General features: G+C 39.9%; 1 gene segment (V, D, J or C); it reads left to right on the top strand.

Moving 5' to 3' along the window:
* The first annotated feature begins 5,365 nt into the window (after positions 1-5,365).
* Positions 5,366-27,628, top strand: LOC132821988 (Ig heavy chain C region, membrane-bound form-like). The segment is given in 9 exon segments: positions 5,366-5,495; positions 5,602-5,928; positions 7,108-7,161; positions 17,331-17,639; positions 20,745-21,056; positions 23,037-23,345; positions 23,793-24,122; positions 26,955-27,082; positions 27,222-27,628. Coding segments are annotated over 9 exon segments (1,827 nt in total).
* The last annotated feature ends 48 nt before the right edge of the window (positions 27,629-27,676 follow it).

Genomic DNA, 27,676 nt, shown 5'->3' on the forward strand with positions numbered 1-27,676 from the left:
GGTTGGTCAATACTGAGGCAAAAGTACAGCATCCAGTCTTGAGTGAAATAAATAAAGAAACTATCTTAACCCCGGAACAAGATAGAGTGTATTAAATATGAACAAAGACTCGAGTATTTTAGGATATAATAGAAAAGTAATTTATAGTATATTGAAATGCAAACAGAGATGTGAAGCCTCTACATTCTTCCTAGCTAAATTAATCATTTCAGAAATGCCTTTGTTAATTTTCATGTGTCACTCGTCGGTCCATTCCACGAACCTTGCGAGGTCCTTGTTAAATTCTGAACCATCAGGCGATGGTTCTCAGTGGTTGCGAGTTTCATGTTACAGCAAATTGTGATGTTGTCCACTGTATGCCAATGTCTTAGTTAAAAATTTGAAGCAATCACAGCTCCAAACATTTACAAAATATCACTATGGATCTTCCTTGAGTCCAAAAAAAATCCCTTTGATCAATGATTTCTAAAATTTGTTCCCATATCTTTTTTTGAAGGACGTTTTCAAATAACTTGAAGTGCAAATGGTTCACATCAGTCGGAATACAGTAACATTTCATGTGTTACCCCACACAAAAAAAATCAAGCAATTTTGTTATCACGAGTTGTTCTAAGCAAGTCTAGGATGGACTGTTTTATCAAACAAAATCATTTCCAATGTTGTGAGGGCTCGTCTATCTTCTGTGCAATGGTCTGAATTTTGTATCTGAATGCAGATGTAACTGGCTGCTCTGGGTAAAAGTACAGTTTGTGCCTTTCACATTGTTAATGTGTATTGCTGACTTTAGTTGAATAAAGTGATGTTGTCCCAGGCATCGTCTGGCACCATTAATTAGACCATTAATTTCCACATCGCTAGCCGGAGAGTCAGGTGGAGTTTATTAATATCATTGAACCGAAGGCTTGGAATATTTCCGGTATGAATCATGTGAATTAGAGCCTCTGAACGAGACAAAGTAGGAAAGATGAATTGAGGAAAGATGAAGTTTTCACGACAGAGAGAGATCACTTCGCCCATTACACCTGTATCATGTGAAAACAGAACCTTCCAGCCAACACCCACTTTATAGCATGTTGTCCATAATCCTGCAGGTGATAGCACTTGAAGTAAACATTCGGGAACATTGTGTAGGGTCTAATCCATTATCAACATAGATATGATCTCCAATGCTGTAAATCCTGGCTTATGGGGAAAAAAGTAGGGGCAGAACACCCATTTCTAAACGTTGTTTCTCAGGACGTTTTGACAATTCTTGACTTAATATCATTGTAAACTGACATGAAAAAAATGCAGACATGTTCCCCAGAAACGCTGACAGCAACATACCTTTACTCAGTCAAGATCAGCAAGATGAATTAAGAAAGTTTTTAAAAATCTTTCTTTTAACTGATTATTGGCAACACGGATTTCACAAAGTGAAACGTACAGAAGGGAAGGGTGGAGGGCTGGGTGTGGACGATGTTCACTTGTGAGAAACAAAGCTCACACACTTCAATAATTTCAGTCCGAGACAAAATCTGAATCAGTGGTGCCCTTTATTTTACTCTTGCAAGATGGTGTGATGTCCACTGTCCACAAGGCAGGGACACACACACTGAATTCAACTAATACACAATATTTATGTAATTTGGTTTCTATTTTTTTATTTCATTGCTCCTCCCCTGTTTACATCTTCCACTTCCCTAAGACCGGCGCCCTCCTTGTCTGTGACAAATGCTTATTTCTGGCCTCACAAGGCTGTTTGACCTCATCCCGCTGTGGCCCATTGTTAGGCATATCCTTTCTTCACTATTATCTATTCCCTCCATCTGTGCCTTCCCCTACCATACTGATCCTTATGACCCTTTTAATTGGGGTTTGTTCCTGTGTTTCAGTAAAAGTGGGAAACAAATGTTTATACCTACTGTTTGTACAGGCGTATCTAGCTTAACTCCCTCCCCTCACAGCATCTTATCTATTCGTCTGTAATATCTACCATTGTTTTGCAGTCACGTTTCATTCTTGCATACAATTTTAGTGAATACAAAAACAATTCTGTATTTCCTCTATATAGTTTCCATTCTTGTTGACTCAGCTCTTGGCTGAAACAATTACACACTGGTGTGAGTTCATTTACTTTGTATAAGTAATTATAATTGCAGAAATAACACTACTTTACCTATATCCCACACACTGTTCCCTGATGTCTGGTTGCATTTGTGAGCAACAGGTGAACCTGCGAACCAGATTCAGGATGGTACTGCAGGTATTTCAGCAGATACTGTGTAAACAGAATTCTCCCATAAATCAGCAATGACATGAACATTTATTTTTTATGGTGTTTGAAACCAAATAAAATTGAACAATATGGTGGGACAAGTTCCTTTCATTTCTTTGAACTAGTATCAAGGGACACTCTGTGTGGGCCTGGGGTGGCAGGAGGATCTTTAACAGCAGAATGTGAGGGAACAAAGTTACCGTTGGAAATCCAGATAGACTGGAACTTGTTTCACTGGAGGGTGAGAGTTCGGGGGGTGACCTCATATAAGTTTATAAAGCCATGAGTGGAAAGGTGAATGGCTCTAATTTACATGATTCATCCTGGAAATGTACGAAGCTTTCGTTTCAAAAATATCACATATCAATAAACTCCACCTGATCCTCTGGCGAGCGATGTGGAAATTAATGGTCTAATTAATGGTGCCAGACGATGCCTGGGGCAACATCCCTTTATTCAACTAAAGTCAGCAATATACATTAACAATGTGAAAGGCGCAAACTGTACTTTTACCCAGAGCAGCCAGTTTCATCTGCAGTCAGACACAACTTCAAAATTCAGACCATTGCACAGAAGATAGACAAGCCCTCACAACACTGGAAATGATTTTGTTTGATAAAAGAATTCATCGTAGACTTCCTCAGAGCAACTCATGTCAACAAACTTGTTTTTTTTGTGTGGGGTAACACACGAAATGTCACTTTAATACGATTGATGTGAACCACTTGCATTTCAGAAGTTATTTGAAAACGTCCATCACATTAGATACGCGAATAAATTTTACAAATCATTGATCAAAGGGGACAATCTTTTTTGGACTCAAGGAAGATCCATAGTGATATTTTGTAAATGTTTGGAGCTGGGATTGTTTTCAATTTTTGACCCAGACATTGTCGTATTTTCCCTATGGTGGGGGATTTCAACAATAGGGAACATGTTTTACAATGAGAGGAGAAAAATTTTTAAAACGATATCAGAGACAACTTTTTACACAGAGAATGGTTTGTGTCTGGGATGATCTGGTGGTGGATACTTACAACCTATAGAAGACATTTGGATAAGTAAATGAATATCAAATGTTTGGAAGGATATGGGCCAAGTACACACAGGTGGGATTAGTTTAGTTTGGGATTATGACTGGCATGGACTGGTTGGACTGAAGTGTCTGTTTCCATGCTGTATCACTCCATGACTCTATGACTAGTTATCAATTTTTCTCAACATTAAACAGTGCTGTAGTGATCCTCGAATGAACTGTTGATGTTTAGGTTGTGTCTGAGACTCTGCGAATATTTCCTTCAATGAGAGGAGGGACTAGTTCTCCAAGTTTCACAGCTCAAAAATAAACTTTTCTCCAGTATTGTTGCTGAGTAGATGTGTTTCTGCAGAGGCAGTGGTTATGGTCTGCAGTTTGCTTTCCACCAACTGGTCAACAGTGAGACAAAATATCTTTGATCCCCTGCAGAAACTCCACCTGCTTCCAGTAAATGAACCTGGGAACTCAAGGACCTTTTCTGCAGTCAGCTTAATTGCTGCCAACTATTGTATCTGGCCGATTAAAGGGAAAATGAATCAACTAAAGTAAAATCCTACCAAACAAACTATATTTTCCCATTTACTCACAATGGATACATTTCACTTGGCATTTCTTCTTTAAAAAGGAAAGTCACTGAATACAGCATTCACTGTATGACTATCAGAAACAGGACATTGAATGCAGTGACATTCTGGTTAGTTCAGCCTGTTTATTGAGTATCTTTAAAGCTCCTGAATATGAAGTTAATGGATCCAAAATCCCACATTGCAGTAACATTTGTTATCATCTCAAAGTAAATTACCAAACTTGAATTGGTTCAAACTCACATCACTTGGTACACCATTCACTGATTCATTTATCTCATTAAAACTGAGTGGGCCCTTTATACATGGTTAACACTGGTGTCGTGTAACAGCGAATTTCTGCTTATTTTTATGAGTTAACTGCCCCTGTCAGAGCTATCAGTGAGCAGAGAAATGTACTGTTTATAAATGTACTGTTTATAACCTACATTCGCGGTAATGATTATTGTAATACTCTCTAATTTAACCAAACACTCCTGATGTACCCAGACAGTTACCTGCAATGGTTTAGATGTTGAGGATTTTTTAAAAAAAAACGTATGGACTGTCCTGTTCTAGTTCATTAGATGCTCTTTCAAAAGTTTACCTAGGTGTTATGTATCACTGCCAACTCACTTTTTGTTTCTCCGGCACACAGCTTTCCTTTACTATGCATTTTAAAAAATTTGAAAAAAAAGATGCAAGGAGAGACATTCTGCAATGTAAGGAGGTGCTTCTAATCTCCGGGTCCAAACTGTTTAGTGACACACTCACATTCTGAACATAATCACTTTAGTCCTGCTCCATATTAGGTTGCCTAAATGGAATTTAGAAACGCAGATTAGAAATGGGATGTTATTTTGTAAAGTGAGAGAGACGTTGAGTGACAGCAAAAATAAAGTCACTCATTTTGTTGGTTAATAATATGATTGAAGTTCTTTTTAGCTTTATCTGCTTGTGGTGGAATGTAGAATTAAAGGGAGTTAACTTCTAATTGAATATTCTGAATATAATCACTTTGGACACGCTCTGTATTCAGTTGCCTAAATTGAATTTTGAAATGTTTAGTATGAATTACATGTTATTTTGTAGTGGGACAGAGACTGGCAGTGTCCTGGGGAAAAAAAAACTCAATTGTTTTACTAGCTAGTAATACGTTTGAACTTTGATTTTAGTTTTATCTGTTTGTGAATGAATGTAGAAATAAAGGGAGCTAACTTCCGAATGGATTTATTTTAAAACAAAATACTTGCAACTATCATGTGAAATAGACCTGAAGGTACTCAATTTTACTTCCACCATTAAAAAAAACACTCCCAAAGAAGCTATTCAGCAAAATAAATATCCCAAGATGTGTATATATCCATGTTTAAGCGTAACCTGGTAAATACATGAGCCCATGTGTTGGGGCTGTGCAAGCTGAGACCAGGATCCAGTCTCAGCCTCCAGCAGGAAACCAACAGGCGGAAGCTGTGAGCCTGCCCTTTCCGATGGCCATATAAATCCTAGGCACTGGACCGTAATTCAACACTCCGGGATCGGCTTTGTTTAGAAAGATCTTGACAGAACCGCTTCCCAGAAGTTATCAGAATGATTGTGTCGACAATTTTTCTCAGTTTATTACTGACTTTCTTATCATGTGAGTGTTTTTTTTGTTTAAGTCTGTCTTTGTTGCTGTCTCAATGTTAGTCTACCTCAGGAATGTAAAAGTAATGCTCATGGTTTATTTCTTGTCTTTTTTAAAGGTGTCCAGTCGGAGATTGTTTTGACCCAGCCAGAGGCAGAGACTGGCCATCCCGGAAGCAGCCTGACACTGACCTGTAAAACCAGCGGGTTCGATCTCAGCAGCTACTACATGAGCTGGGTCCGCCAGGTTCCCGGCCAGGGTCTGGAGTGGCTGGTTAGCTACTATACTCCATCCAGCAATAACTATGCACCAGCGATTCAGGGTCGATTTACTGCGTCCAAAGACAATTCAAACAACATTTTCTCGTTGAAAATGACTAACCTGAAGATCGAAGACACCGCCATCTATTACTGTGCAAGATACCACAGCGAGAGGAACCAGGGCTGAACCCGTTCAAAAACAGCTCGAGGGAACATTTTGTCAATTCCATCATAAACTGATGGTCAGTTTGAGTTTTAAATGCAATTATACCAACTGCGATCTGAAGCAGACCTCAGGCTGCCTCTTACAAAGCTATCAAAGAGGAAATGTACCATTTAAACTAGCAAACTGGTGACACAATGGGACAATGTTTTAGGCATGTCATATGTACTGCTAACACTTCCATCAATTAAATGCTGGGACAAAATATATCTGACAGCTCAGGAAATCACTGCTAATTGTTATGTCAACTATGGCATTCATTCTAAACATGATCAGTACTAAATGGCTCTTTCAAATGAAAATTGAGACCTAGAGTAAAGAACAGAGAATGAGTGTACTGGTCTACATCATTGTGATACTACAGTGGGTCACAGTGTTGTGCACAGCGACATCCTCATACAATAACCACTGACAAGGATTTATCTCAAATTGGTGATTTCTACCGTGGCAGGAGCGTGAAATAATGTGAGATGCAATTTAAACACAATCCAGTCGGGCTAGTTTGTACAAATGTAGAATTATTTTCTACCTTCTTCGTGTTGATTGTCAAGTTAAATGCAGACCAAACCTGGAAAAGTATTCCAAGCTTTCAAAATACAATGAATAGTAAAAGCTGAAATAATGCACCAAATCATTTTTCGAGGAGTCTGAATCACTGCTTTCTAGGAAGTGAAGAAATTATTTGCATTTTACAGTTTACAGTCTGTCATAGTATTTGACACAACGTGTCTCACAGTGATATAGCTGGGGTGACACTGCAATTATGATCAGTACAAAAACCTATTCAGCCTCCATTGTTTGAAACTAGTCAGTGATTACTTCTACAAACCGTCTTAACTTGCAGTGCAGTATTAGTTCTGTGGGGTTTTATGCCAGTATCACTATTTAATTTGTAAAAGTGTTGGGTAATTATTGATACACCAGTTGGGGATTTTGAGAATCAGCTGATGTGTTACTCTGTGAAGTATAAAACAGTATTAAAATTTATCAAGAATGATCAAAATTCACTCGCGCAATTATGTGATGAAGATTTATCGTGACTTTATTTTGCCTGTGGTTCTGAAAATTTAAAATGATGGTAGATTTTTGATTTGTTTTATGCAGAGCTAGTTATTGTGTGATCCAGTCCAGAGAATGTAACACTGTGATGCTTTTGATTACTGGGGCCAAGGGACCATGGTGACAGTGACTTCAGGTAAGAACTTTGAACATTCTTAGTGACTTTTTAAAAACTTTCTATTCATGTGACTAATTTCTGAATTAAATGAAACTCAGATTCTGTGCTGAGTTTGGTTTGGTTCGGATTGATTTTTGTTCAGACTGATTATAGACTTCAGTTAAGGCTCAGCAAATAGTTAAAATGGTGATGATGGAGTCATTTGCTCAGTGTATCTCTTTTTTGATCAGATGGACATTCTATGTGGCTGGGTTACTTGAAACACCTAATGTCTCTTAATCAGTCAGCTATAAATAATGTTTAATGTCAGTGACACCCTGACTGTGAGTTTTATTATCAACAACAAATGCTACGAATTCAAAGATGTTCAAGATATTACCAAACATGACTAAAATATGCTAAAATATCATTATTCATTTCTTGAATATATGTTCTTACCATGATTATATTTTCTCATTTATTTTGTTAATTTTGTTGATGACAAGCAGGTTAGAAACTGTCATCAAAGTTTCTTGCGGTGCTATATTGCATTCTGTTGATTAGATTCGGAGTTTGTTTTACTTGATTCTGTTGAATTGAGTTGATTGGATTTTGGCTTTGTTTTAGTTGATTCGGGTTGAACTGTGTTGATTGGATTCTGACTTTGTTTTTACTTGGTTTTGTTGAATTGTGTTGATTGACTTTTGAAATTGTTTTATTTGATTCTGTTGAATTGAATTGGTTGGATTCTGATTATGTTTCATTCAAATCTGTTGTTTTGAGTTGATTGGATTCTGATTTTATTTTCCTTGATTCTGTTGAATTGAGTTGATTGGATTCTTATTCAGTTTGTGAAATTGATCTGCGTTTTCATGCTTTCTGAATCGATGTTTTCTTTCTGGTGAGGAGATTGACTCTCTGGAATACTTTTCATTACCAATATTTGTGAAGTTCTTTTGTTTTTCATGAATCATTTCTGCATTTGTTAAACTTATATGACACATTTTTCTCTGCTTGATTGAAAACATGACATCCATTTGTAACGGTCTGAAAAACAACTTAAGGCAGAAACCCAGATGTGTGAGAAATGAAAAAAAACGAGTTTTTAATGGATTGACTTTAAAAAAAAACTCAGTTCTAATTGTAAACGAACTGAATTTTGTTTTAAGTAGCCTCATTCAAAATAAAATTTGGGACCTAAATCTGAAACTGCAGAATTGATCAGATTACGTAATTGAAACTAACTTAAAATTATAATGTGGTAATATTTGTCCATTCAGTAATTTTGTTTTGACCATGAGGTGATTAATCAATATATGCCTTCAACCCCACTCTACTGTGCACTGCACAAGATTGTCATGATCAGGAAGGGTGTGCAGGTTAGAAATAAATTGAACTATTGCCAGAAACGTTACAGCTTTAAGTGTTAAGTCCCCTCACAAACAAGGTTGCTATTATGACCTGTTATTTCTATTCAATTTAATCATTAGTTTGCTTGATTCTGAGCAGCTTTGTTAGACTTCAATTTGGTTTTATTTGTGAGGTGACATCATGTTCTTGGTTCTGTTGAAAATGTTTGCAGAGCTAGTTCTGCTGCAAACATACCGTGTTGTGATCTGGTGATCGTTGATCTGTTGAGGAGGGACTGTGCTTGGGTAACATTAAATGTGTTATATTTGGGAAACCGTTTCTGGTTTCTACATTGTTTTTGCAATGTTAACACGGTTGGTGACAGTGAACTGCTCTTTCCTCATTCAATGCAATCAGCATGCGAGTTACAATTTCATAAAGTCTATTATAAAGTGAAAGGCAAATCGCACAGGTTTTAGAAATGAAGGGAAAACAGATACCTTCAGGTGCTATTTTTACTTAAAATAAATAATTAAGGATTAATCTAATCCATGCTTTACAATCCAAATTCGAAACTCAACTATCTAGTTCAATCACAAGGTCTGTCTTTAAGCAGTTTACAAGTCATAGAGAAATATAAATAGAATTTCAAAAGTCTAATGTTCTAATTGTTCTTGCTCTTGAGCAAAAATGCCATGACTGTGCTATAATTGATCAAGAAACACCTTTCAATTCCCCTGTACACTACATACATATTTTTCTGGCTGGAAAAGATCATTGGCAAAGACCATTTGGAAATTCTGCTCAATTCTATGAAGAACAGATCAGTTTCACTGCTTTGATCAGTTTCACATATAACTTGAGTTAATTAATTGTTATGTCCCTGATTAAACTGGATTTGCAGGATAAAAATAAAACATTAACTGAATTATTTAACCTGCACAGTACTTTAGGTGTTCCCAATCTGTGCATGTTAAATAAATAGTTACATTTTACAACAAAATATCAACTGAAGAGTCATTCTTCAGGAAACAACTGCTATAGTGAATTATGTGACCAACCAAATTTCGAATTAATTAAAGTAATCCACTCATGAACTCCAGGGCAGCATGGTGGCTCAGTGATTGGCATTGCTGCCTCACAGCGCCAGGGTCCCAAATTTGATTCCACCCTCGGGTGACTGCCTGTGTGGAGTTTGCACATTCTCCCTGTGTCTGTGTGGGTTTCCTTCGAGTGCTGTGGTTTCCTACCACAGTCCAAAAGATGTGCAGGTCAGGTGATTGTGCAGTTTAGCACAGCCATAGTGTTCAGGGATGTCTAGGTTAGGGTGCATTAGTCAGGGGTAAATATAAATTAGGGGGAATGGGTCTGGGTGGGCTACTTACTGTTCAGAGGGTCAGTGTGGAATTGTTGGGCCAAATGGCCTGTTTCCATACTGTAGGAACTCTCCTCTTAAAACCATGGGAGTACTTGCTGCAAACGCAGAAAATTCATTTTACATCGATGTGTTCAGGCGTATGCAGAGTTCACAAATTTGCAGAAGACATGAACTAGAGGATAACAGAGCACATTGTTTATTCAAACACTGAAAATAGAGTAATATTTATTTTAATTAATATACTTGATCGATTTATTGCAATGTAGCGATCTGAAGGAATCTGCTCACATTAGTTCAGTGTGACAATCATTTAGATTAGATTTCCTGCAGTATGTATCAGGCCATTTGGCCCAACAAGTCCACACTGACCCTCTGAAGAGGAACCCATCCAGACCCATTCCCCTACCCTATATTTACCCCTGACTGATGCACCTAACACTATAGACAATATAGCATGACCAGTTCACCTGACTTGCACATCTTTGGATTTTGGGAGGAAATCCACACAGACACAGGGGAGATTGTGTAAACTCCACATAGGCCGTCACCTGAGGCTGGAACCGAGCCTGGGTACCTGGATCTGTGAGGCAGCAGTGCCCACATTTACTTAGACATCCGTTAAAGTGGGCAACTCCAGACAGAAGCATGTTTTCAATTCATACCTTTTTCAACATTTTAGTTCATTACAAGCAGTTAACAAGAAAATAACCTTGCCCTAATTCCTTCAACAGAAATGCTTTCCACACTGGAATGCAGTATTGTTTATGCAGTGCATGCAAAATCTCCACAATTCGAGGAACGTTTTAAGAATATGTAAAAATAATTTCGAGAATAATCCATTTCCTCCAGATCTGTGCTTTAATTGGCGATATTTCCCACCTCAATAATTTTGTTAAATACAATGACTTATTAAGTTTATGAACTCAGTGGTTATTTATGTTCATTGTGAACACATTCTCGTTCACATTAATCCACTGGTTAGTTCCTCTGATGAATATTCAATTACAGTGAATATATTTGACGTGAGGAGTTGAGCAATGTATCCTCTGGGATTAAGTCTGTTGTACAGTTTGTTTCAGTGCTATCTCTGACTAACTTGTCCACGGTCCTGACCATTTATAAATTGTCCAGTTCGGATACCTGAATCTCAGACAGTTCAATTTTATCTCGCGCTTCAAAACCACTTTTATCTGCCAGAAATACAATATTTGATTAGGTGCCTCAGAATTGAGAGCCCTGACTAAGTTGTTCCAATCAGAACGAACGTTTCAGGAACAAAAGGCAGATAGCAAGAGTTTTGAAATTGGTTGTTGACAACAAGAGATATTTGATTGAGCGAGGCAGAGGGAAATATGCTGCAGATTTTCTTTGTGCCTCAGTTATGCAGGAGATGTTTCGTGGCACAATGTAAAATCAGAATTTTTTTTTGCATCTTATTATTTGAAAACTTATTATCAGCTTTTAATGTTACTGGCAATGGTCTTATTACACTTCAAAACATTTTAATCTTTTTCAAACTAAGTAGACCGTCTGGTGCAGCAACATTCACAGGGGAAAGAGGAAGGGAGTTCGAGGTTGGAATCTAGTGACAGTGAATTGATGGCAATGCAATTCCTAGTTTTATTGCTCTATAGTTCCCATCGAGTTTGAACAATTTGGAGCAGCTGTCAAAGTATTCTTGGATAAATGTTGAAATGTTACTTTCATTGTACAAACATTCTGGAACAATCCCTGGTTGTTGGAAGGTGTTAATAACTAACATGGTTTATAAACTGTCAAAACAGGTGAGCTGTGTTCTCCGTGATAGTGTCGAGCTCATTGTGTTCAGGTCTGTTGTGATGTTGTGGTAGGGTCCCTGATTCTGTGCCAGGTGGCCTGTGTTCACTTACAACCTGTTAGAGAGGTATGTAACACCATCTCTTATCAGGTTACTTCAGTACAAGAAAGCAGATTGAAATGTTTGGGTGTTTGTTGGAATTCCACTCACAGAGGCCAGTGAAATCTATTCAATCGCTGTCCTGACTTGTGTCTCTTAGACATTAAACAGAATTTTGGTGGTTAGCAGCTTTTTCCAGATCAATATTTGTTCACAAGCTTTTGGGCATCGCTAGATGGGGTTAATGGAGTAAGTGCTCAAAGAAATCCCAGCTTTTGACTTGCTGTTCTAACAATATCATTTATAACTAATCCCGAATGAATCATTTTCAAAGTATATTTGATGAGATTTTGCTTAGGCTGTTTTACTTTATATTAAACCAGTGCTGTAGCTGAATTTGATAGTTCAGTACTGTGAGGGTTCCGTTGAATCCAACACTTGCAGCAGATGGTGATAGCTTTTCAGTTGGTCTTCCATTGCTATCTCAGACCATCCAGTACCTCTGCTAAGAATCCTTTTTCCAACAGGAGTCAAGCCAACGGAATCACTGTTTATCTCAACGGGTGTGAGCTCTTGTGCCAAAAACATGAAAACAATTTGGTGAAGAGGGGGTCTCTGGATGGGAAAGGTTCACCTTGCCTTCTCTCCACAGGAGCTGCTAGACCTGCTGAGTTTCTTCAGACGTTTCTGTCTTTATTTTGGTTTTCTAGCATTTAAAGTTTGTTGTTTCATTGAAAAACGTTCTGTTCGATTAAACACGTTCTTCAGAGAAAAGATGCATTTGAACAAATTGCAAATGTTCAGAGATATTATTGAATTTGAGTGCCCTGATCTCGAGCTGTAGTTTCACAAGAAACTATTATGAAGTAACAACACACTGCAGAGTGCAGTGGCTGCTGTAATTGGGTGGAAGTTATTTTGATCACTCAAATAGAGAATGTCAGTGATCCCGTTCCAAATAATCAACAAGTTTTTTTTAAAGCATGTGTGAAACAATTAATTTATCGAAATATTTTAATAAAACGTATTCACGGCCAGTGCTAGCTTAATGAATGACACAATGATAGGAAGGTAGGAACAAGAGGAGGGCACTCAGCCCCTCTAGTTGTTCCCCCACTTACTTAGATCATGGTGCATCTGTGAGCTCAATCCACAGGTCTCCCTTTGGCTAAAGCTCTTTAACACCTTTGTTTAACAAGCAAAAGCTATCCCAGATTTACTGATTTGACTGCCCATAACAAAGGGAGACACCATTTCTGAAAGACATTCCTGTGAGTACTGTGACACAATGAGGCTGGGATTAATTGCTCATGAAAGTAAACTTTAAATATCTGACAATTTCCAATTGAAACATCCCAATCATCATATTTCATTAATTTAACACTATACTTCCCTGGAATCAAGAAATATAATGTGTGATTGCCTTGCTAAAAATGAGGAGAAAGTGAGGACTGCAGATGCTGGAGATCAGAGCTGAAAATGTGTTGCTGGAAAAGCACAGCAGGTCAGGCAGCATCCAAGGAGCAGGAGAATCGACGTTTCGGGCATGAGCCCTTCTTCAGGAAGGGCTCCTTGGATGCTGCCTGACCTGCTGCGCTTTTCCAGCAATACATTTTCAGCAGTTGCTAAAAATGAGGGAAGCTTCATTCCTATTATATGATTAAGAAATAGCTCTGTTCATTCAGTGAAAACACAGTCAAATCACTCAAAAGGAAACCATGATTTGGAGATGCTGGTGTTGGACTGGGGTGTACAAAGTTAAAAATCACACAACCCCAGGTTATAGTCCAACAGGTTTAATTGGAAGCACACTAGCTTTTGGAGTGACGCTCCTTTATCAGGTGATAGTGGAGCGTCACTCCGAAAGCTAGTTTTCTTCCAATTAAACCTGTTGGACTATAACTTGGTGTTGTGTGATTTTTAAAAAAAGGAAATCATGTCATCTTGTGAAGACACACAAGTGCCTCAAATAATTTTCAATTCTTCTAGTGGTTGTTTGAATCTCGAGACAGGTGTGGAAGTGTCAGACTTTTTATATCGCCTTGAGAAACCAGTTGTCATCAGTCTATTTGAATTGCTGAAGTTTGTGTGGTATTAGCACATTCACAGCGCTGTTAGGAAGTGAGCCCCATGGCTGTGATTGAGGAAGAGGAAACGGGCAGGGAAATAGTTGAGAGTTAAGTTGAAGTCTGATATGGAGGAAAGCTTTACGTGCATGTGTGCCCTTATCCTCAAGGATCACAATTTTGGAATATGCTGCCGAACGGACATGTCAGCATGCAAAATGGAAGCTGAAGAAGGCATCTCGGCCTCTCTAGAAGGCTATTCCATTCATGGGATCATCATTAATCTTGCTGCTCATCAATCTTCCCAACACACTGATAACATTGAACCTGATTGTTTACTGTTCAACACAAGAATGGTGAATTCGTTTGGAATTCTCCACCACAGAAATTCATAGATTCAAGACTCATAGATTCTTGAAAGCGTTGTCTCAAGTACCTAGTGTGTTGAAGGTGTTTGGCGCACGTACCTTCATTGGTCAGAGCACTGAGTGCAGGAGTTAGGGCTTCATGTTGTAATTGTCCAAAACATTGGAATGAACTGCCAGAGGAAGCGGTAAGTGCAGAGATCGGTCCCACATTGAGAAGACATTTGAACAGCTGCAGGAACTGGATCGGTCTGGATGGATATGGGCCAAAGGCAGGCAAGTGGAATGAGTTTAATTTGGGAACTCTGGTCAGCATGGATGGGCTGGACCAAGGGAACTGTTTCGGTGCTGTACGACTTTATGTCTCACTGACTTTATGGTGGATAGGCTCAAAGTTGGAAGGTGGTGAGCAAGTGAGGGGCTAGATTGGGCATGTGGGAGAGTTTGGGCTGGTAGGCTGGTAGGCTGGCTGCTGGGTAAGCTTGCGTGCACTCTGTCTGGCAAAAGGTGGCATCAAGGGAAATGGTAATGGTCACAGGATAATTTGGTCGAATTGTGCTTGGTAGGTGAGGGGTAGTTTGAGCTGAAATGCAGGAGGTCTGTCTTTGCCAGGCTGGTTTATGGAGAGGTGGGCAGGATGCCAGGCTGGTTAGTGTAGAGATGGGCAGAGTGCCAGGATGTTTCAGGGGGTGGAAGGTCACTGTAATGAAGTGACAGGTGGACGTGTTGTCAAAATGCAAAGCTCAGAGTCTGGCAAAATGGTAGGTTGTAAAGCACAGATGCCAAAGGAGCTAGGATGCAATGTGCACAGGTTGTCTTGGGTAAGATGAGAGGTCAGTGATCAAGGGCTGAGGTCATGTCTTGGGTAGTGGGCTTTTGTCAGAGGTTGTGGAAATGATGGTGTCAGGTCCAGTCAGGGCCAGGTTCACCATGGACCAGGTACAGGGCGGCAGGAGTGTAAATGACTGAAAGGAATTGAGATCATATGTCCATCTGGAATATAGAATATAGAACATTACTGTGCAGTACAGGCCCTTCAGCCCTCGATGGTTCCACAGGTCAGTGTAAAAATCTGAAGCCTATCTATCCTACACTATTCCATTTTCATCCATATGTTTATCCAATGACCTTTTAAATGCCCTTAAAGTGGGCGAGTGTACTATTGTTGCAGGCAGTGCGTTCCATGCCCCTACCACTCTCTGAGTTAAGAAACAACCTCTGACATCTGTCATCTATGTCCTCTCCTGCTAGCCATCACTATTCAAGGAAAAAGACTTTCACTGTCCACCCTCTGTTTATCTTTTATGTCTCAATTAAGTCAACCTTCTTCTCTCAAACAAAAACAGCCTCAAGACCCTCATCCTTTCCTCATTAAACCTTCCCGCCATACCAAACAACATCCTGGTAAACCTCCTCTGAACTCTTCCAAAGCTTCCACATTCTCTCTATAATGTGGCGACCAGAACAGTACACAATACTCCAAGTGCAGCTACACCAGAGTTTTGTACAGCTGCAACCTAACCTCGTGGTTCTGAAACTCAGTCCCTCTATCGATGAAAGCCAGCACAAAGTATGCCTTCTTAACAACTCTATCAAACTGGCTGGCAACTTTTAGGGATCTGTGTACATGGGCACCGAGATCTCTCTGCTCAGCTACACTGTCAATATGGATTGCCTTGGATGTGTTTTGTGTGATAGGGGGTTGTGTGTTCCGGGCATGAATGGGTGTATAGCAGGGTGGGGTTTGTCAATGTGAGTGGAAATTTAGGTCTCGGCAGAGTAAGTGCAGTGGTTAGTCTGAGAGATGAGGTTTGGTGGTGAACTGCGTATCAGTTTGATAGTTATTAAAGTTAAAGATTACTTGTTCATTTCTCAAATCATATTTACATAAATACTCAGCTGTAACACTCCAAAGTCTCTGAACCTTAATGGTCCTCCATTTTTCAGAGGCCTCCAGAATTCAGATAATTGTAAATTAGATGTTTCAACTTCCAGCCAATTGGCCTGAGTTCAGCCGTGACAGCCATCCTCCCCGTCCCAGTGCTCAGCTCCTGCCTGTGCTGCTGCTGCTGCTGCTGCAGTGACCTTCCTCCCAGAGAGAACATTCTGTCTTACATTGATAAGTGAGGAAGGCTCACTGGACCTGATTTCCAAGTATGGGGACGGCAAACACGAGGGGACACAACTTTAAAGTGAGGGGAGATAGGTATAAGACAGATATCAGAGGTAGTTTCTTTACTCATTGAGTAGTAAGGGTATGGAGTGCTTTGCCTGCAATGGTGGTAGATTCGCCAAGTTTAAGTACATTTAAGTTGTCATTGGACAGGCCTATGCATGTACATGGAATAGTGTAGGTGGGATGGGCTTCATATTAGTATGTCAGGGCAGCGCAACATCGAGGGCCGAAGGGCCTGCACTGCACTGTGATGTTCTATGTTCTATGATTCACTCTGATTTCTCTCTGGGGGTACTGCCAGCTGTTGGGTATTTCCAGCAGCACGGTACCTAGTGGGGCGGCACGCTGGTTCCATGGTTAGCGCTGCTGCCTCACAGTGCTAGGGACTCTGGCTCCATTCCAGCCTCGGGTAACTGTCTGTGTGGAGTTGGCACTTTCTCCCCATATCTGTGTGCATTTCCTCCCACAGTCCAAATCTGTACAAGCTGGGGAAATTGCGAATGTTGTGTTCAGTGATTGGGAGGTTAGATGCATTAGTCAGGGTTAACCGTAGCATAATAGGGTAGAGGAATGGGTCTGGATGCGTTTCTTTTCAGAGGGTGGGTGTGGACTTGTTGGGCCAAATGGCCTGTTTGCACACACTGTAGAATTTCGATGAATCTGCATTTCCTTGGTTTGTATTTTGTGAAACTTCTCTGCTCTTCACAGCAATCCAATGAAAGTGTCAATTGGTGAGATCTTCAAACAGTTACTGGGGTGGGATCAGGATGTTCTTCTTCCTAAATTATATGGCAATGGTCAAGGTCGAGGGCATGTTTCTCAAGAGGGAACCAATGATCATGATCAGCAACTGGTAGGAAACAAAAATAAACTCCAGTTATGCTGTAGACTTCAGCGGGAGCATACTGGCAAACGGTTACAGCTGAGGATACATTTGAGTAACTGATAAGGTCAAATTAACAGAAACTAACATGCTCAATTGGTCATTCTATTGTAGAGACACCATCTCCCCCCACGCTTTATGGCCTGGTCTCCTCCTGTGAGGAGCACAACACCGATTCGACAATCTTTGGTTGTTTGGTGATGGACTATTCCCCAGAAGTCACCAAGGTAACCTGGAAGAAAGGTGGGGAGCTAATCACGAATGGTGGATTGAAGACTTACCCATCAGTGAGAAACAAGAAGGGAACCTACACCCTGAGCAGCCAGTTAACCCTGCCCGGGTCAGCGGTAGATTGCCCCAGCAAAATCTACTGTGAGGTTCAACACAGCGGGTCACACAAGAGCAAAGAAATGCCATGTCCAGGTACGTATTGTGGGAACTGAGATAAACAGAGCATCTGGCATTAATATGAATAAGGCATTATTTATAACCATTTTCACAGAATCCCCTTATACAGCACAGGAAAAAGGCCCTTTGATCCATCCAGTTTGCGCCTATCAATAACAGCCACCTAACTATTCCAGTCTCATGTGCCAGCACATGATCCATTGCCTTGTGTGACTTGCCCTTGCAAGGATGCATCTCAATACTTCATACTTATTATGAGGGTCTCAGTCTCTACATGACTTATAGGTGCTGAGCTCCAGGCTAACACCACCCTCTGTTTGATTTTGTTTTCCCCTGAGATCCACTTGGAACCTCCTGGCCTTACCTTCACCCTGTGCCCCTGAGGCATTGATCTCTCCATCAAGGGGAAAGGTTTCATCCAGTTTACCCAGTCTATGCCTAAAATAATTCTAGACATCATGATAATCTTCTCCCTAACTCTCCTCTGCTTCAAGGAAAACCCCTGTCTATCTCATCTCGTTTCATAACTAAAACCCTCCAACCCAGGCAAGATCCTGGCAAATCTAATCAATACTGCCTTCAGTGTAATCACATTCCTTCGATAACATGCACACAACGCTTCAGTATGGCCTAACCAGTGTTCTATCAAGTTCCAGTATCATCTCCCGATTCTTCATTGTCAATGTCTAGGCTAATAAAAGCAAATATCCTCCCACCTCCTTAGTCTCTTTATCCAGACGACACAGTACTATAGGGGATCGGTGGGTACATGCACCAAAGATCCTCAGGCCTTTCCAGGGTTCCACCATTCAAAATGTCATACCTCACAGATTCTTCTGCCGAATTACATTACCTTACATTTATCCAGAATAATTTCCATTTGCAACTTCTCTTCACATACAACCAACCCTTTTATATCCTCCTGCAATCTAAAGCTATAATGCTCATGACTTACCAACATGACAGTTTTCATTTCATCTGTGAATTCACTGGTTAATCCTCCTAAATTTGAGTCTCAATCATTGGTATGTAAGAGAAATAACATGGAAATCAACCCCAATCCCTACAGAACACCAGGAGACATAGATTCCCAGTCACCCAGACACCCGATGACTATTATCCCCTGCTCCCATCACTCAGCCAGTTCTCGATCCAATCTGTCAAATTAACTCGGATCCCATTGGCTCTGATTATTGCTATCATCTGGACATCGAGTTATCTCTCTGAAAACTACTATCAAATTGTTACACATGACTTTCTCTCAATAAAACTATGCTGAAAATTGTTGATTTATCTTCCAAATGAAGACAAATTTCACTTTTCAATAGTTTCCCTACCACTGAGACTAGCTTGACAGATCTGTGTTTTCATTATTTATCCCTTCCTTTGTCCTGCGTAACAGTGCAACGTTGGCTGATCTACACTCACTTGGCACAACTGCTGTGGCCAGACAGTAATTCTAAATTATTGTTAGCGACCCAACTATTTCATCCCTTGCATCGCTCAACCGCTTGGTATACTTTTCATCTGCCCTGGAAATATAACCACTTTTCATTTAGCAAGACAACACAGAACATCACGTCATGTGCCCTAATTTCTGAAAGTACATCACAACACTCCTCCATGATTTCTGTCCCCACATTGTCCCTCTTACTAGTGAACACTGACACAACACATTCGTTTTGACCACAACCTAATCCTCCGGCTCCACTCCAATAATAACACTTAATGGGCATTACTGTTTCCCGAATAATTCTTTTATTATGAATGAGCCTGTAACTTTTAAAAATATTTTCCTTTATTTTGACTCCTATTATTTTCTCATGGTCCCTTTTGCTCTTCTAATTCCTTTCTCTTTCAAACTCCCCCTTGCGCGTTCTGTACTCCAGACTAATTTCTATTGTTTTGAGATTTCAGTATAGACAGGAAGCCTCCCTTGTTTCTCCTTATCTCACCCTCCATGCCCTTTGGTGTCCAGAGCACGTTACATTCTTGGTCCCATTCAGTGGCTTCCTGGGAAATGTCCTCCCTATGATTTTCCTGTCTCTTTCTTAAATGTTTCACACTGCTCTGACTCAGATTTACCAATAAGTGTCAGCTTCCAGTCCACTCTGGTTAAGTCATTACCTGATCTTACTAAAATTGTCCTTCCCCTTTTCAGAACTTTGGGCCAATGTCTATTCCTTTGCAGTACAATCTGAAATCCAACTGATTTACGATCACTGTCTGCAAAGTGCACCACCATTGATGTTTTACCCACTGGGTCGACTTCATTCCCAAAAGTTAAATTCAGGTTCACCCCTCTCTTGCAAGGTCTGGATTAAAATTCTCTGTATTAACACATACTTTGTTTAAATATTCTCCTGGGGGCATTTTCAGAATTGTGCTCCCTCTAAACGTTTGACAAAATGAATATCCAAGCCTATGCTGAGGAAGTTAAAAACCTCTTTTCTCATTCCCCTATTTAATTTACATATCTCTGAAATTTATCCATGTATTTGCACTTGGTCTTTTGGATCTATAGTAAGGCCTATCGTGCTCTCCCAGTAGTTATGTTTGCTGTATTTTGGTTTTGAAGTACTGTCCATTTGCCTTTGTTCGAGGAGGTATCTATGATTTCATTTCTCTTTACAGCCTAAAATACTCTTGTCAGAATTGTGACAGAAGCAACATTCCGTGCCGCAAACCCCTGCCCCCATCCTTTTCCATCTTTCCCTGTCTCGCCTGAAGGCACTAAATCCTGGAAAATTGAATAGCCACTCCTGCCCCGCTCTCAATATGTCTCCGTGATAGCAACAGCATCATTTCCTCATTTATGCCGGTAATTCATCTGCCTTGATCATCAGACTCTGTCATTAAAACGAATACCATCCAACGTTGCTATCTCCCTTCTGATGTTACCGGCCTATAGTTTCTATGCCTCCTTGACTCCTTGCTGTGTCCTATAATTTTAGCCTTTCACATTGTCCTGATGATCTTTCTGTGTGGATCCCAGCTTCTCCAGCACTCTGCACAATTATGATTCTTGTATCCATTAATCACAAGAAACCTTGATATATGAGAACTGATTGTATTTGTTATGAAATTCATCAGATAATTTATGCGATGTGTTTCCTAAAGGTACAGGTCCTCTCCCACCAACTCTTCTCCTAACTGTGAGCTCCAGTGAAGAAATCGCAAGCAGCAAGTTTGCAACTGTCGTTTGTTCAATCATCGATTTCCATCCGAAGGCAATCAACGTGACTTGGTTGAAAAATGGCCGACGCTTGGATTCTGGCTTCATCACGTCTCCCGTGTGTGAGGCGAACGGGAACTTCTCGGTGACGAGTCGGCTGATGGTCCCTTATGGTGAATGGTACAACAGCGCAGTCTATACCTGCCAGGTCACTCACGAAGAGAACATTCAAAGTAAAAACATCACCGCACTCCAGGGTAAGAGACACATACTGAGAGAGCTACAAATCACTCTGAACTCTGATGTGAATCAAACACACTAATTTATCAGGCGTAGTAAACAGCACGGTACAGCTTCTCATTTCCCAGCATGTCACGTATCTCATTTCAGTTTGAATGTTACATTAGCATTGCTCATAATTCAACATTTTGGCAAGTCAGAAAAGCATGTTTCCTCTCTGTTGAAGATAGATATATAGACGGTGAGCTTTGTTAAATAGTTTGTTAAATAGTTTGTTGCCTGACCATGCTGGGAGAAGCATTCAGAGTGATGAATCCTTGCCTGGTAGTGGCTTCAAGGATAAGTTTGGGGGTGGAGGGGGGATATTGGAGAGATATCTAATTGAAACATAGAAAATACTGAGAGACTGAGGTCGAGTGAATGTGAAATAGATGTTTTGACTGGTAGGCGAGACTAGGACCCAAGGGCACAGTCTCAGGATCAAAGGGGCACCGTTTAGAACTGAGATGGGGAGGAATTTCTTCAGCCAGAGGGTGATGAATCTGTGGAACTTGTTGCTGCAGAGGGCTGTGGAGACCAGGCCATTGTGTATATTCAAGCCAGAGATGGATCGGTTCTTGTTTAGTGTGGGGAGAAGACCATAGAATGGCTTTAGCCCAAATGTCGATTTTCCTGCTCGTCGGATGCTGCCTAACCTGCTGTGCTTTTCCAGCATCATTCTGATCTAAACTCTGGATTGGCCGAACAGCCTTATTCTGATCCTCTATCTTATGATGTTGTGGTCTCAAAATGACGTGGTTAAAATATGCAGTGACCCTAACTTGAAAATAAATCAAAATGCGTTCAATGCTTCACTCCCTGATCAGGAATGACCTGTTGGCCTTGGACAGTGTACGACATCGATTTTTATCTGGTGCTGAGCTCTTTAACTTCATTTATGGGATCAGACCACAGACCAAGTGGGTATCACATTTGATGAACTGGGATAAACGTGATCTCACTGAGCCTCTTTAAGATGCTCTCTGTAAGTAGTGGATGAGTCAGGAGAATAAATTCTGGTAAGAATGCTACAATAGGGATGAGTGAACGAGGAACTTGAGACAGGCTGATTTAGCCTGGTTTGGGGTGGCGATGTTTACACAGTGGGTAGTGGATGTCTATAAAATTAGTGTACATTTCCATCACGTTTGTAGATTAATTTAAGACGCTTTTGTTTGTTTTTTTTTCTCCCCTGCTCTATGAAGAAATTAAAAAATGCAGCTTGGTAAATAAAGTGAAAGTACAGACCAGTCATGAACTAACTGAATGGAGGGAAAGACTTAAGGAGATGGGTGTCCTTCTCGATATCCAATGCTGTACTCAGTGCCTTGTTTTCAGATCTACTCCAAACTCAGCCCACGAGGAACAATGACATAAATTAGAGAATGACATCACACCAATAACGCAAAGTATTTTTGATCACGTTAAATATAATGAACAGAATTTCCATGGATATTCACTGCTCCTGTAGCACTTTAGAACTCTGCAAAGAGAATAATTATTATTTCTTATAATTTGTCCAAAATTTGGGATGTGATTTGGCAGTCAGCGTGACCAGCGCACTTGCACCTAAGGGTTATGAACATGGAAATGAACTCATTATATTCAGATTACTCTTGTCACAAGTATCAATAGATGGTCTTAAGTGAGAGACAAACTCTGAAAGAAAGGTAATTCCATGGGTTACATCATGGTATCTTCGATGGTTTTACTTTTTTCACAGCTTTCACTTGTTACAAAGCCAGTGTTCTTTTGGAATAATTACACAGGGTATGTCATAGGTAATCACAAATGCTTTCACAAATCAAAATACATCAACAATAGTAAGCATTGTTTCAGCAATGGTTGGAGTTGCCATTTTGAAGGTGGTGTCTTCACCCTGTGAAGAAGTAATCTGAAGATTGGGTGTTTGTATCATAAAGGGGCATTTTTCATTGACTTTGATTTTTGTTTCATAGAAGATACCGAGTGCCACCCTAACACCGTTAAAATCCTCCCACCGCCAATCGAACAAGTCTTACTGGAGGCGACGGTGACGTTAACCTGCGTTGTGTCCAATTTTCCATCTGGAGTCAGCGTGACCTGGAAGCAAGAAAAGAAGCTTCTGAAAACCGAGATTGCTGACCAGCCTGGACAGACTCCCGACAGCGTGATCAGCAAATTAGACATTTCTACTGAAGCCTGGCTGAGTGGTGTTACTTTTGAATGTGTGGTGTACCATCAAAATCTACCGACTCCGCTGAGAGACTCCATCCACAAGGAGAAAGGTGAGCGGTGAGATTAAAACACAAAGCATCCCATGTGGAATCCAGATCCAGTTACATCAATGGCAGGCTTTCATTGGTAATGAACAAACACCGTTGGGAGCATTAATGATGCATCTGAAGGCAGGATAACTAAGTAGCTGATAAAGAAAAAGATGGACCAAAGGATATTGTATTCTGATTAAGTCAGATAAGGTGGGAAGAAACCTGGGTTGTGATGTCACCATCAGCAATGACAGTTGGACAGAATGCCCTTGTTGTGGGCTGGAAACATGGAGGCAACTTTCACATTAAACTTTACTTTTTTTACTGAACAGAATGTGTACTCTTTTAGAAAACGAAAGTGAATAAATCCCAAATTAAAAATGGCATATTTTAATATTGAGTGAAATTGTGATATTGGTTCAGGATGTTTTTGATTGATTTATATTTGTCTCAAATATTCTGCAGTGATTAATCCGCTGGAGCCATCAGTGTCGGTCCTCCTGCCACCAACAGAAGAAATCTCCGCTCAGAGGTTTCTCTCCCTCACCTGTTTAGTGAGAGGTTTCTCCCCCCGAGAGATCTTCGTCAAGTGGACAACCAATGACAAGCCGGTGAATCCCAGTAACTACAAGAACACCGAGGTGATGGCGGAGAGTGATAACACTTCCTTCTTCATGTACAGCCTGTTATCCATTACAGCGGAGGAGTGGGCCAGCGGTGCTTCTTACTCCTGTGTGGTGGGACATGAAGCGATTCCATTGAAGCTCATCAACAGAACAGTCGATAAATCCAGCGGTAAACCGAGTTTCGTAAACATTTCACTTGCACTGATGGACACTGTTAATTCATGTCAATAAAAATCTCAAAGTTGCATTTAATAATTCAACAGAAGTAATAAAGTTTCTTTTTCCTCCAGTTGTGAGTTAAATACTGAATTAGTTGTTTCTCACTGTGACTTACACTGCATCTCTGTAGTTAAAGTGGGTTATTAACAGGTCTAGGACAAGTGTCTTGTGCAGTTAATGTTCTCTGCTCAGATACACCCTGGGTCAGGGACGGAGTAAAGCTCACTCATTGCAGGATTCCGCCAAGTCCCTTGTCCATCTTAAATCCCTCTGTGACAAAATCTGACAATGTCCATTTTATGTCAAGGGTAGAGCACGAGTTTTGAACTTGGTGTTCTTGATTCCCCTGATTGGACATTCTTATAAAATTCATGTCAGTTTTAAACTGCCACATTGCACCAATTGGAAATGTAAATTTAAGACAGTTTCAAATTAAATTTGATTGGAACATACCAATCGTAAAGAGTGCAGAACAGTTTGAATGTAACCGTTGTTTCTGGGGAACTGCCAGGGATCTTGCGCCAGCGCATGAGTTGACAGAATATATCTTCACTTTCACACCAAAGAGAAATGACAGATAAGTTGTCGTGGAGCAGAGGGGAGGGGAACGATGAATGGTCTGTCCTCTTGCTCCCTGTGCAGAGTTTTCATGGTCGATGTCCTCTGTAATGTAACCCAGTTACTAACAGGAACAGTCAGCTTCTTGCTTACTGTCCAAAGATTTAACATTTCCATGCAAAATAATACCTTTGAAACATGTTGGACACGCTTGGCTCTGTTAACAAATGATTAACATTGATTCCCCTAATCCAAAACTGGTGTTTGCATTGTCCCGGTTTGAATTCTATAGTTTTGTCTCAGTTTTCTGGAGCACATGGGATCAATTCTGGTATTCGAATACCCGGTACCATTTTGTTTCACATACAGAACACAAGTAGACATTTTCTAATAAACATATTCAGAAATGTTATCTCTGGGGCAGTGGGGATTTGAACTCACGCCTTTTCTCTCAGAGACAGAAATTCTATCACTGCAACAGAAGAGTTGCTCATAAAACGCTTATCTCTTCACGACGATGGGAAATGTTTCCTACAACACCAAGGTCAAATCTAATTATAGGCAATCCATTAAAATTAGAACAATAAATTAGAATAATAAAAATTGCAGTCTGGTATAAGAACAGATACAGAGAGATGATCGCAAATACACACGGAATGACACATATATGGGCTCTCACCTAAAGACACATATTGATGTGCACACTCAAATGTGCATACAGATAAGATGTCACACACGCATACTCGCACAGAGCCACACATGCAAGTGGTACTTGAACACTCACCTAAGCTCATACAAAAACTCACATACACCGAAAGAAAATTATTTGCACAAATGATCAGGGTACTCACACTTAACCATGAGAAATATAGACACACGGTAACACACGAATGGGCATGAATACATATACATTCATACAGCACAATGCGTACAGACATACACGCATGAACACACAGATACAAATTCCAAAAAATGTCCTCCCACATGTCAACTCACACAGGCACATAAGTGCACAGAGATAAACATTAATATCATTATTTTCCCATTTTCAGAATCACAAACATACGATGACAGAGGTAGCTTAATTAGTTATTTTTAAACCACATTGATCAGCATGTATACAATGTCACACGTACACACAAATTCAGAGTCTCACATGCAGACACACAAGTGCATAGATCAATAAATAGAGGGGCATTTATTAAATAAGGATAATGAGCACAAGCATCAGCAAGCATCCACAAACACTAACACAAACAAGCTTCTCAGGAGATGGTTTGGGAAAGATTGCCACACAAGCAGACATCATCATATAAATATAAACATCCATCAAAACATGACGTTGCATGCTAACATTTATTAAGCATAAACAGGAAAATAACCTAGTTTAGGTAGGACCTGAAACAGACACATAAGCACACATTTTAGATAGCACTAATGAAAAGTGAACACTCACAAAGACATTACAAGATAAGCATAGGCAGCAATGAAGTGGCATATTCGCATAATGATGCTTACACAATGTGAAAAGACCAAAATTTCGGTGCACAAACACATGAGAACACTAGCAGTAAAGGAACAGGAATATGTTTATTCATGCACAGACTCCAACATGGGCAAGAGTGAAGTAAGAGGCACTCATAACCACATACACAACCATTAAAGGGAAACCAAACACACCAAGCAGTAGGTCAAATAAATTAAGGGACACATGTACAAAAACTTATTCCTAAATATACAGATCCTACAAACAAAAATATGAAGCAATGTCCTGACTGTGATGTCACTTATATTCACGATTTGCCAAGCAATTGGTCACCAATACATAAAGGTGAGAATCACATTTGAACTTTTATTCAGTGATGGCCACAATTTTCAACTAAAGTGCTGTCACAGCCTATATTTAAAATATAATGATATAATTAAAATAATCATTCGTAATAAGCATTCCTCAAATAATAATATCCTTAAATAATAGATTAAAAGAAAATTAATTTAAAACATTCTGACATGGACAATGAAGAAAGAACATGTGCAGTCAGTATTTGTAATTTCTTGCTGAGAGTCAATAATGCACTGATGGGTACAGATAAGAGTCACACTTGAGAAATACCTGACTGCTTTATGAAGATGTAATGGTCTCTAATTACATGACTTGGATACACATAGATCGATCTGGATCAATAAACGATCTAAATGCGTTCTCTCGGCTTTATATTCATAGATTCAATAGATCGCACTTGGATTGAAGACTATGAGGATGATAACAGCAACATCTGGACAACTGCTTCCACGTTCATCACCTTGTTCTTCCTGAGTATTTTCTACAGCGCTGCCGTCACTCTGGTGAAGGTGAGAATAATCACATCTTTCTCATGCCAAACAGCCCAATATGTTTTGTGAAATCTCTAAGTGTGCCATTGAATAAACATTAAATCTGAAAGTCCCTGATCATAAATATCTGTGTCATTGCTTTATCTCTCTTTTCCAGGTTAAGTGAATGAGTTGTGGACCCCTTTGATTTTCCTGATCTGCTTATCAAGGTCTCTGAATTCCCAATCTACAATCTGTCCTGTTGCTGACTCTCACAGTGAGATCACTTCAGTTTATCAGTGTGTAACTGAGACAATTATTGATGGATTTTCGTTTTTACTTTATATCTTTGAAATGGTTGTGGTTGGAAGAATTTGTAGCTTCCCTGTTGTTTGAAGCCCATTTGTTTTGTTTTTATTTGTTCCTTACTCAGAATGGTTGCCTACCCTTTATGATGAGCCTTTGTATTCCCTTTCTTGTGACTGTTACTGATGTACAGAAAATTCCCACCTCACAGCGCATGTGTTCTCATCTCAATGTGGCACCCAGCCATTATATTCACTTCTGTTAGCTTTTACCTCAACTTTTTGGATAAAAATGCTTTCTGAAATGGTTAATAAATCTTGAATGAAT

Source organism: Hemiscyllium ocellatum, chromosome 13 (genome assembly GCF_020745735.1).
Source record: "Hemiscyllium ocellatum isolate sHemOce1 chromosome 13, sHemOce1.pat.X.cur, whole genome shotgun sequence".
Lineage (NCBI taxonomy): Eukaryota > Metazoa > Chordata > Chondrichthyes > Orectolobiformes > Hemiscylliidae > Hemiscyllium > Hemiscyllium ocellatum.